This window comes from Colossoma macropomum, unplaced genomic scaffold (assembly GCF_904425465.1).
Source record: "Colossoma macropomum unplaced genomic scaffold, Colossoma_macropomum, whole genome shotgun sequence".
In the NCBI taxonomy this organism is placed as follows: Eukaryota; Metazoa; Chordata; class Actinopteri; order Characiformes; family Serrasalmidae; genus Colossoma; species Colossoma macropomum.
This window is the reverse complement of record NW_023494794.1, coordinates 13,689,433-13,702,253: the sequence shown is the minus strand read 5'-3', so window position 1 is coordinate 13,702,253 and position 12,821 is coordinate 13,689,433. Positions and strand designations below refer to the sequence as shown.

General features: G+C 38.3%; 1 protein-coding gene across 3 annotated transcripts in view; it reads right to left on the bottom strand.

The window, feature by feature from the left end:
- fer (fer (fps/fes related) tyrosine kinase) overlaps positions 1–12,821 on the bottom strand; it is a 39,456-nt gene that overhangs the window by 4,725 nt on the left and 21,910 nt on the right. For all 3 annotated transcript variants that reach the window (XR_005007742.1, XM_036580297.1, XM_036580298.1), the window contains exons 12-13: positions 6,510–6,632; positions 25–81 (exon numbers count right to left, since the gene is read on the bottom strand). Coding sequence is in view for 2 of the 3 variants with exons in the window: in XM_036580297.1 (XP_036436190.1) it covers positions 25–81; positions 6,510–6,632 (180 nt within the window). In the remaining variant the exon portion in view is untranslated. The remainder of the gene's footprint in view (positions 1–24; positions 82–6,509; positions 6,633–12,821) is intronic.

Here is a 12,821-nt window from a genome sequence, read left to right as displayed (position 1 = left end):
TTTAAAGACAATGTCAGGACCTACTTTGCCTAGAAGTTCTCCTAGAATGACATCCTCATGATTAAGAATCCATTTTTTATCCTAAAAGACAAGACATACTGATTAGTCTCCTTATAATAAGTACATTTATTTATTGAGTTCATTTGTTTATGTAGCATAGAAATCACATCAATGTTTTAAATGTTTGTCAAGTATTCTAAAAGCAAGTCACTTTAATCTGTAATAGAAACTTGCATGATGTCACAGACGGCTCCAGAGAGGAATTTGAATTTAGAACCATTGGCCAACTGTGGTTGCACACAGAGGAATTAGACTTCCGCATTTAACCCATCTATGCAGTGAAACTCCCACATACATGCACACTAATGAACACACACACCAGGGGGCAGTGAGCACACCTGCCTGGAGCGGTGGGCAGCCCTATACACGCCGCCCAGGGAGCAGTTGGGGGTTAAGTGCCTTGCTCAATGGCACTTCAGTCATGTCCTGTTAGCTCAGGGGATCAAGCCGGCAACCTTCCAGTCACAAGGCTGGTTCCCTAACCTCCAGCCCATGACTGCCCCTAAATCAATGCCTATGATATATATACACACACTGATCAGGCATAACATTATGACCATTATGACCACCTCCTTGTTCCTACGCTCATTGTCCATTTTATCAGCTCCACTTACTATATAGGTGCACTTTGTAGTTCTACAATTACAGACTGTAGTCCATCTGTTTCTCTGCATACCTTGTTAGCCCCCTTTTACCCTGTTCTTCAGTGGTCAGGACCCCCATGGACCCTCACAGAGCAGGTACTATTTGGGTGGTGGATCATTCTCAGCACTGCAGTAACACTGATGTGGTGGTAGTGTGTTAGTGTGTATTGCGCTGGTCTGAGTGGATCAGACACAGAAGTGCTGCTGGAGTTTTTAAACACCGCAGTGTCACTGCTGGACTAAAAATAGTCCACCAACCAAAAATATCCAGCCAACAGCGTCCTGTGGGCAGCCTCCTGTGACCACTAATGAAATACTACAGGATGACCAACACAAACTGTGCAGCAGCAGATGAGCTATCTAGTGTCTAATAGAGTGGACAGTGAGTGGACACAGTGTTTAAAAACTCCAGCAGCACTGCTGTGTCTAATCCACTCATACCAGCACAACACACACTAACACACCACCACCACGTCAGTGTTACTGAAGTGCTGAGAATGATCCACCACCCAAATAGTACCTGCTCTGTGAGGGTCCATGGGAGTCCTGACAACTGAAGAACAGGGTAAAAGGGGGCTAATAAAGTATGCAGAGAAACAGATTGACAGCAGTCTGTAATTGTAGAACTACAAAGTACACCTATATAGTATATGGAGCTGATAAAATGGACAATGAACATAAAAACAAGGAGGTGGTCATAATGTAATGCCTGATCAGTGTGTGTGTGTGTGTGTATATATATATATATATATATATATATATATATATATATATATATATATATATATACATATACACACACACATACACACACACACACACACACACACACACACACACACACACATACTGTGCCTCCAAGTAGTATTCAACCCCCTGCAGATTTTGCAAATTCAAGAGTATAAAAAAATATAAGCTGCTCAATTAAATTATAATACATTTTAAACATAAAAATGGTTTAATATTTTGTGGAATAACCCTTGTTTGCAATTACAGCTATTAATCGTTTTTTTCTAAGACCAGATGAGGCCGGCACAGGTCTCTGGAGTAATCTTGGCCCACTCCTCCATGCAGATCTTCTCCAAGTTTTCTAGGTTCTTTGGGCATCTCTTCTGGACTTTGATCTTGAGCTCCTTCCACAAGTTTTCAATTGGGTTAAGGTCAGGAGACTGACTAGGCCACTGCAACACCTTGATCTTTTCCCTCTGAAACCAGGCCTTGGTTTTCTTGGCCGTGTGCTTGGGGTCGTTGTCCTGTAGGAAGATGAAATGACGACCCATCTTAAGATCCTTGTATGGAGGAGCGGAGGTTTTTTGGCCAAAATCTCCAGGTGTGCTGTGCTATCCATCTTCCTGTGGATGCGGACCAGATGGCCAGGCCCCTTGGCTGAGAAGCAGCCCCACAGCATGATGCTGCCACCACCATGCTTGACTGTAGGGATGGTATTCTTGGGGTCGTATGCAGTGCCATCCTCTCGCCAAACGCCCCAGGTGTGTTTGGCACCAAAGACCTGGATCTTGGTCTCATCAGACCAGAGAAACTTGAACCAGTCTGCCTCAGAGTCCTCCAAGTGATCATGAGCAAACTTTAGACGGGTCTTGACATGACGCTTTGAAAGTAAAGATACCTTACGGGCTCGCCTGGAACGGAGACCATTGAGGTGGAGTACGTTACTTATGGTATTTATTGAAACCAATGTCCCCACCGCCACGACATCTTCCCGCAGCTCCCTCCTTGTTGTCCTTGGGTCAGCCTTGACCGTTCGGACAAGCCTGGCCTCAGCACGGGAAGAAAACTTTGAAAGGCTGTCCAGGCCGTGGAAGGTTAACAGTAGTTCCATAAACCTTCCACTTCCGGATGATGCTCCTAACGGTGGAGACAAGTAGGCCCAACTCCTTGGAAAGGGTTTTGCACCCCTTGCCAGCCTTGTGACCCTTTTTGTCTCTGATGGCCTTGGAATGCTCCTTAGTCTTTCCCATGTTGACCATGTATGAGTGCTGTTCACTTGATTTGGGAGGGGCTTTTATAGTCAGAAGAGGTGGGAAAAAACAGATAATTAATCCAAGCATGTGAAGCTCAATGTTCTTAATACCTCAACTACTTCTTAATACTTGAGGGAACCAAACAGAATTCTGGTGGTTTGAGGGGTTGAATAATAATTGACCCTCTGGTAAACTTTGCAAAATTGTAAAAAATGAATAAACAGATGAATTACATTCTTTTTTGCCGCAGTGCATTTCACATGTCCAGGCCCATCTACAGTCCAAATTTCACAATGCTAAGTTAACTCCAAATGAGTAAACCTGCAAAATCTGCAGGGGGTTGAATACTACTTGGAGGCACTGTACATATAAAGTGTGTGTGTATATATATATATATATATATATATATATACACACACGTGTGTGTTTTGTGTGCTTTTTCTTTTTACCATTGTCTCTTATTACTCAAGATGATCTAAACATATCATATTAAACGTAAACGTAGGCTATCGTGCTCATACTACTTAAACACTCTATCACCAAAAATGGTACCACATAAAATACACAGCTAACATCACATCATAGAATGTGAGTGTGTGCTACTTCAGGCCAGATTTGTAACAGGATTGGATAGCATTCATTCTTTTTTTTCACCCTCTAATAACCAATCTAGCATTTTCTGCTAATAATGGCCCAATTGTATTGCCCACTGATACCAATATGCAATCTCTAAACATTGTGTAACCCAGGTTAGCTTCAGGATCACCATCTCTCTCATCTACATACGTGCACATGAAAAGCCAAAAGCCTCAAAGAGTATTGTGACATCTTAGCATCTGTTATACAGTAGCCATGAAAAAAAACACTATCTTTCTGATCTCTCAGCAAAAATCTATTGAGAGAGTGCAAACAGGCATAAACACTGAAAATAGCCTCCATTAAAAGGCAAATATGCAGACTTGATATGAGTGACCCACGGTCTCTTTTTGTCCCTTTGTAATTTACATAATCTCATCACATCTGACAATGAAAACAAATGACGTTTGTGATATGTGTATGTTGTGATAACAGCCACAACTGCCAAAGAGGGTTTTTAATGGTTACTGCAAGCACTGTTTACTTTGCTGTAAATTATATTTTAAACTATAGTGTTTAGTATTATCTTTAGTGACACAGCATTAGAAATTAGTCTGTGGAAAGGCAGTAGCTATCACACTTTACATATTAGAGAATATACAGAAATGGTTCTGAAATCCAATTTTATGCATGCTGTTTATTACATATTTTTAGTTCTTATTTCCTGCTTTAAAAACACCTTCATTAATGACTAATGACTAATTATGCAATGATTAAAAAAACGTGTTACTTCAAGGAAAAACATAAATAAGCAGCAGTGGTGGATCTTGAAATTTTGTGGCTGGGAGTTTTGGAAGGGTAGCATGCTCATGTGGCACTTGGGGTTTGATGTATGTATGTATGTATTCATTACTAGGCTATAATACATCAAAAAAAAAAATAATATAGGCTAGCCAAAAGCTACAAAGTTGCTGCAATTTGCAATACAAATTGATAGTCAATAATTGACTGCACATACTTTTTCCTAATCATGCTTCGAGATGAATTTAATTTGAATAAAACACTGAACGCTAACAGATGAATGAATGGAGCTTCAGTATAAGTATTGCTATTTATTTTATTCATTTGTTTAGTCATGTGCGCATTTGTCACTTAACTACTTATAAACTACATTCACTGAGCACTTTATTAAGAACACTATACTAATACTGGGTAGGGCCTCCCTTTGCTCTCAAAGCAGCCTCGATTCTTTGTGGCATGGATTCCACAAGATGTTGAAAACATTCTTTTGAGATTCTGGTCCATGTTGACATATTTGCATTATGTAATTCCTACAGATTTTTCAGATGCACTTTCATGTTGCGAATCTCTTGTTCTACTACATTCCACAGGTGTTCAACTGGATTCAGATTTGGTGACTGGAAGGCCACTGAACACTAAACTCATTATGTTCATGAAACCAGTTTGAGATGATTTTTTGCTTTGTGACATAGTGCATTATCATCATGTTAGAAGATGGGTAAATTGTGGCTGTAGCTGGCACATGGTCAGCGACAATACTCAAGTAGGCTGCAGCATTCAAGCAATAATTTATTGGTATTAATGGGTTCAAAGTGTGCCAAGAAAACATTCCCTACACCTTTGCACCATCTCCACCAACCTGGACTGCTGACAAAAGGCAGGTTGGAACCACAGATTCATGCTGTTAGCACCAAATTCTGACCTTACCATCTGTGTGTCTCAGCAGAACCTGAGATTTATCAAATCAGACAACATTTTTCCAATCTTCAACTGTCTGGTTTTGATGAGTTTGTGCCTACTGCAGTCTCAACTTTCTGTTCCTGGCTGACAGAAGTGGAACCCAATGTGGTCTTCTGCTGTTATAGTCCATCTGCCTCAAGGTTCGGTGTGTTGTGCATTCTGAGATGCGTTGTACAGAGTGGTTATCAGAGTTACTGTAGCCTTTTTGTCAGCTCGAACCAGGCCCCCAGCTGCCACTGGAAGTAGGCTGCTTGGGCACAAGAGGACCGTTTGAGAGAAGCTATCTGTTCACTGGCAATTATTTTAGGCTGATTTCAGTCCAATAATAATGGCACATGAGCAATTTTAGATCACCTCATGGCCCTGTCCTCTTCTACAGAGAAGGGACAGTCTGTCATTTTATCCACATGCCTCTCAATCACTTTATAGCTTCAAAATAAATGTTTTCTGTTTATATATATGATATATATATTCTGTTTATATATACTGTCAATGGCTCGAACCAGCCTGGCAATTCTTCATTGACCTCACTCACTAACAAGGTGTTGTGTCTGCAGAACTGCTGCTGACTTTTTTCTTTATTGCACCATTCTGAGTAAACTCTAGAGACTCTTGTGTGTGAAAATCCCAGGAAATCACCAGCCCATCTGGTAGCAACAATGTTTTTGTTTTGTTTGTTTTTTTCGCTCTTTGTCCCTTTCTCTTTCTCACTGATTAGGAACTCGCCCACCCGTGTTTGTGATTGGCTGGAGTCCCGTGACCATCGGCTGGCTGCATGTGTATCACGTATTTCTTCCGCAGGTGGTTCTGACGTCCTCGAGGCTTACCTCCATAGCGGCTTGGGGCGAAAGTTGTAGTTTAGAACCGCAGCTCAGATAGATGGAGTTTTATGGCTGGTGTATCGTCTCTTTCTCAATGTATTAGCTTAGCTCTAAATATGTCTTCTACCCAGTTTACATCTACTGTTTAGCAATAAACTCATGAACCATCTCTGTAACTCACTTTCTTATGCCAACCAGGGTGTAGGAGTGGGTGCCATTTCCTTTGACCCAATGTTTCTTCTCTTGTTTTTGGTTGGGTTAGGGAATACTATGTACTTTTGTTTCTTTATTTTTGGTGTATGTAAGTTAGTTGTATAAATTCCCTAGCTATACAGCTAATAAACAATAATTGTGCATTAAAATGTGCAAAGTGTGTTCTCAACAAGAGAATGTATACTTATTTTCACTTAGAAAATCAACATGTAATATGACCAGAGGTGCCCAAACTTTTGCATACAATGATAAATACTGGATGCCTGACACATTTCAGAAAAGTACTAAAATTAAAATATACTCTGAGGAGATGAAATCCATACCACTTCATTGTAGCTTGTAACAGCCCAAACAACTGACAGATGATGACAAAAAGAGATTAGAGAAGCAGTTACCAACTCGCTGAAACACAATAATAAAAAAAGAGTGTAGGGAGCAGAAGAATGTAATACCTTTATGACAGGATTTAAGAGCACAACTCCAGACTTTTTGGTAATGACTTGCTTCGTAGTGTAGTGGTGTTCGATCAATTGTGGAATGGTGGGGAATCCAGTGCCTTCAAATCGGTACTGATTCTGTGAAACAAAGGTGGAAGATGCCAGTGTGAGGAGCTCATCCAATCCAATCAAACAGGGACAGGATATTTGTTAAGATGTATTTACAGACATTTAAATTGTTTGCTGTGGGCACTGTCTTTGTATTGTGGCCAGTCAAAATCATTATGCTCTGTCAAGCTCTGCCTTATTTTATCAAGTGAAATGGAAAAAGTGGGAAAGCCTTTGAAAAGCAAACTTTCTGTTCTTCATAATTTTCTTCTTATTATTTTTATTATTAAATTGGCTTGGAAAAGCCAACTTACTGTTCTTTGAAATCTTCTTCTTATTAAGCTGGCCTGGAAAAGCCAACTTACTGTTCTTCATATTCTTATTAAGTTGCCTTGGAGAAGTCAACGTATGGTTCTTTGTATTCTTATTAAGTTATCTTGGAAAAACCAGTTCTTTGTAGTCTTCTTTTTATTATTATTATTTTAAGCTCAAATTTTGTAAACTTTTCACAGTCCACAGATTTTGACGTACAACCAAACACCAAATTTTGCACAAACGTTCCTCATATACCTGAATTGTGCACTTTTTGGACCGATCCGACGTACAGTTTTTGTAAAACGATCGTTCAAAGATGAAATTTTTCCCACAGAAAATGAACGGTGGAATGTTTAAAACATTCAATGTGAGTGCCACAAGTGATTTCAAAATGCACATTTCTCACACAGACACTCATACACAGTACACACAGACTCACACGCATACAGCCTAATGCACAGCAATAACAAGAAAGGAAAAGTCTGTAAATGAACTTTCAGTTGGCTTGAAAAAGCCAGCTAATTACGTTAAAACGATAAAATGTGGAGGACTGGTGATGGATGCTAAAGTGTTGTTTAGATGTTGCTTGGCATTTGCTATGGTATACAAGGTGGTTGGTAAGGTGTTGCTTGGCAGTTGCTATGGTATACAAGGTGGTTGGGTAAGGTGTTGCTAAGTGGTTGCTATGGTGCTGTTAGGTGGTTACTATGCTATTAAACATACTGGTACGTTAAATCCACTGCTTCATAAAATTCACTGCCACCTTAAATTTACTGATACCCTAAATCCTTTGTCACCTACTGATACCGTGATTCCACTGCTACCTTAAATTCACTGCCACCGTAAATCTTGTGCATTAGCCTGTAAGCATGTAAGTCTGTGTGTACTGTGTATTTTTCAAGCCAATTTAATAATAAGAAGAAGCAGAAGATTACAAAGAACATTAAGTTGGCTTTTGCAAGCCAACTTATTAACAGAAATAATAAAACTAAAATAGCAATAAAAAATAATAAAACAGTAATAAAATAGTTATAACAGAAGTAAAACAGTACCAACAGTAACATCGACACACCACAAACACACACTACAATCACACACCACACACTCAACACACATCACACACTATAAGATAGCAATGTATTTAAAGCACCAGTGAATTTAAGGGAGCAGGGTATTTAAGGTGGCAGTGATTTTCAGGTGGCAGTGGATTTAAGGTATGAGAAAATTTAAGGTGGCAGTGGATTTAAGGTATCGTTAAAATGAAGGTGGCAGTGCATTTTCTGTGGCAGTGGACTTAAGGTTTATGTAAATTTAAGATGGCAGTGCATTTTCTGCGGCAGTGGATTTAAGGTTTATGGAAATTTCAGGTGGCAGTGGACTGAAGGTATCAGTTCATTTAGGGTGGCAGTGTATTTAAGATGGTCATGGATTTAAAATATAGGGAAATTTTAGGTGGCAGTCAATTTGAGGTATAAGTAAAATTAAGGTGGTAGACAATGGAATTAAGGTAGCAGAAGATTTAAAGTGGCAGTAAATTTAAGGTAACAGTGGATTTAATGTATCAGTTAATTAAAGACAGCAGTGAATTTGAGGTGGCAATGGATTTAACGTATTAATAAATTTAAGGTGGCAGTGGATTTAAAATGGCATTGGATTACAGGGGTAGTGCATTTAAGGTAGCAGTACATTTTAGGTGGCAGTGAAATTAAGGTGGCACTGGATTTTAGGTATCAGTAAATTTATGGTACCATTGAATTTAAGGTAGCATTGAATTTAACGTGGCAGCGGATTTAAGGTAGAAGTGGATTTAAGGTGGCAGTGAATTTAACGTACCAGGGAATTTAAGGTGGCAGCAGATTTAAGGTATCAAAAAATTTAAGACGGCAGTGAATACAAGGTTGCAGTGGATTTAAGGTATTAGTAAACTTAAGGTGGTGATGAATTTAAGGTAGTAATGGATTTGTGTCAGTGGAATTAAGGAGGCATTGCATTTAAGGTTTCAGTGAATTTAAGGTGGAGATTAATTTAAGGTAGTTTGAGATTTAAGATGGAAGTGAATATAAGGTGGCAGTGGATTTAAGGTGTCAGAAAATTTAAGGTGGCATTGGACTTAGGGGAGCTGTAGACTTAGGGTAGCAACTGATTTAAGGTACACTGAGATTTAAGGTGGCAGTGGATTTAAAGTATCAGTAAATTTAAGGTAGGAGTGAATTTAAGGTAGTGCAATTATGGAGGCGTTGTATTTGAAGGAGCAGTGGTTTTAAGGTAGCAGTGGATTTAAGGAGGCTTTGGATTTAAGGAAGCAGTGAATTTAAGGTAGTATGAGATTAAATGGTGGCAGTGAATTTAAGGTGGCTGTGGATTATGGCAGGAGCAGATTTATAGTGGCTTGGGATTTAAAGTATGAATAGATCTAAGGTAGGAATAGAATTAGGCTAGCAGAAGATTTAAGGTGGCAGCGAATTTAAGGAAGCAGTAGATTTAAGGTACCAGTGTATTTAATAGCATAGCAACCACCTTGCAACATCTTAGTAACAACCTATGACAAAATTGCAAGCATCTAGCAACACCTTAGAAAACACCTTGGATACCATAGCAACCACCTTGCAATATTTAAGTATGTATGCAACCATCAAATCTTTCAAAATTTTAACGTTTAAATGACATTAGCTGGCTCATTCAACCCAAAAGTTTGTTCATGAACATTCCCTTTCTAGTTATTATTCTGCACTCAAAATTTAAACAGTTTCTTCTCCAACAGTTTTTGAGGCAGAACCGTAAAAACATTTCAGGATTGTAGGTCCTACACCTGAAGTGTTTTTCTGCTTTTTGGACCGATCCGACACACATTTTTCATTACTTACCAAATGAACGGTAGAATGTTTAGAACATTCAAATCTGTCACAACAAAGCATGTCTCTCACACCGACACTCATATACAGTTCATACATATACATATGCTTAGAAGCTAATGTACAGTAATAAAAGCACAAACAACGGATTTAAGGTATTAATGATTTAGGCTGGCAGTGGATTTAAGGTAGCATAATATTTAAGGTAGCAGTGGGTTTAAGATATCTGGATTTAAGAAAGCAGTGGATTTAAGGTAGCAGTGTATTTAAGGTTTAAGTGGATTTAAGAAGGTATTGAATTTAACAGAGAAGTCGATTTAAGGTAGCAATTAATTTAATTCAGCTGAAGATTTAATATAGCATTGGATTTAGAGTAAAAGGAAATTTAAGGTACCAGTGCATTTAAGTTAGCAGTGGACTTAAGGCACGAGTGAATTTAAGGTAGCAGTAGAATTAAGGTTTTAGCAGATTTAAGGTAGCAGTAGATTTAAAGTACCAGTGATTTAAGGTAGCAGTGGCTTTAATGTATCTGTAGATTTAAGGTATCAGTAGATTAGAAGTTCAAGTGATTTAAAGTAGCAAGATTGTCAAGGTACAAGAACATTTAAGGTAGCAGTGGAGCGAACATAATTGGATTTAAGATAGCAGAAGATTTAAACTATCAGTGTTTTTAAGATACAGGTGAATTTAATGTCCCAGGGATTTAAGGTGGTAGTGGATATGAGGTAGCAATAGTTTTAAGGTAGCATTAAAGTGGATTTAAGGTAACATTGGCTGGAAAGTAGCAATAGATTTAAGATGCCAGTGGAACGTAGCAGTAAACATAAGGATAGAGTGGATTTAAGGTACCAGTGTATTTAATAGCATAGCAACCACCTACCAACACCTCAGCAACAACATTGGACACTATAGCATCAGCCTAGCAACATCAAAGCAACACTTTAAAATGTTCATGTTTTAATGTAATTAGCTGGCTTTTTGAGCTAGCCTTTTTCAATTTAAACTCACAAACTTTCCTTTTCTAGTTATTATTATTACTCTATGCTCATATTTTGTAAACTTTTCACTCAGTTATTGACATACAACCACCAAATCTTTGCCCAAATGTTACTCTAAAACAGGAAGTGTGCTTGTGCTTTGTGGACCAAACTGACATACGGTTTCGGAAAAATCCATGTTCAAAAATGAACATTTTCCCTTTGGAAACAAATGGTGGAATTTTAAGAACATTTAAACTAACTGCCACAAGTGATGTCACAATGCACATCTCTCACACAGACACTCATACACAGTATACACACATGCATAAAGCTTGCAACACTTATTGCACACACATCACAAACACACACCACACTCAACGCAACACATCCACCACAAATATACAGACCACAAACTCAACACAACACACATACACCACACACTACACCACACACAAACATACAAATGAGACCATACACACACCACAACACACATACACATTCTACACACCACACACACTCTACACACTACATACAAACACACCATAAGATAGCAGTGTCTTTAAAGCATCGGAGGATTTAAGGTATCAACAGATTTAAGTTACCAGGGAATTTAAGGTGGCAGTAGATTTAAGGTAGCAGTGAATTGAATGTATCTGTAGATTTAAAGTATCAGTGGATTTAAAGTTCAAGTGATTGAAGGTAGCAAGATGTTTAAGGTAGAAGAACTTTTACGGTACCGGTGAATTTAAATGTACCTTAATGTAAGGTATCAATGGATTAAATGTGGCAGCCTATCAATGGTAGCAGTGGACTTAAGGAAGCAGGAGATTTAATGTGCCAGTTTATTTAAGGTAACAATGACTTTACAGTATTAGTGGATTTAAGGTGGTATTGGATTTAAAGTAGAAGTACATTTACGGCTGCAGGAGTTTTAAGGTAGCAGTGGATTTAAGGTTTAAGTGGTATTAAGCAGGCACTTCATTAAGCTTCATTAAGCAGGATTTCAGGTAGCATTAAATTTAAGGCAGACAGAGATTTAAGGTAGCAGTGAATTTAAGGCAGTAGTGGATTTTGGTAGCAATGGATTTTAAGGTATCACATGATTTAAGGTACCAGTAGATTAAAAGTGGCGGTGTATTTAAGGTAGCAGTGGATTTAAGGTAGCACTAAATTTATGAAAAAAAAATAGATTTAAGACCGCAGGAGATTTAGGGTAGCAGTGGAAATAGGGTTTAAGTGGAGTTAGGGGAGCAGTGAACTTAAGGCATCAGTGGATTCAGGGTATCAATGGATTTAAGGTGGCATTTAAAGTAGCACTGGATTTAAGACAAATATATTTAAGGCTGCAGGAGATTTAGGGTAGCAGTGGACTCAAGTTTAAGTGGATTTGAGGTGGCATTTGATTTAAATTAGCAATGGAATTAGGGTATCGGTGGATTTAAGGTGGCAATGGATTTAAGGTTGCAGGAGATCCAAGGTAGAATTGGATTTAAGGTTTACATGGATTAAATGAGGCATCGGATTTAAGGAAGCATTGGATTTAACAAAGCAATTAATTTAAGGTAGCTAGAGATTTAAGGTGGCAGTGTATATAAAGTAGCAACAGATTTAAGTTACCAGTGGATTTAAGATTTATTTGATATTAATAAAGATAAATTTATTTTTTGTAATAAACATATTCAGCAGTTAGTTTAGTTGCTGTTTGATGTAGGTCACTTTTTGGCAAAATGGACCTCGCAAAAATGTTTATCCTAGTTATGGCCATGGGTGGCACATTTATAAAAGCTATACTCTGTAAGTTACAAAAACTAATATAAAGTATTTGTTTTAAAAAATAATTACTCTGTTGTTATTTAAATATTAGAACTCCTAAAATACATTGCTTGTAAAAAATGATTGAGCCAGTTGAAGGCATGATGCACAGGCACATGTTTGTGCACAAGATCCAGATGGTACCACCTCCGCTTCATTTTGGGCCAGGAAAAACCCTGATTTCAATGCATGGAGTCATCACAGGTAAGACATAAATGTTCCATAAACATTTAATGCCTGTTGTGGCGGTACACTTTAGC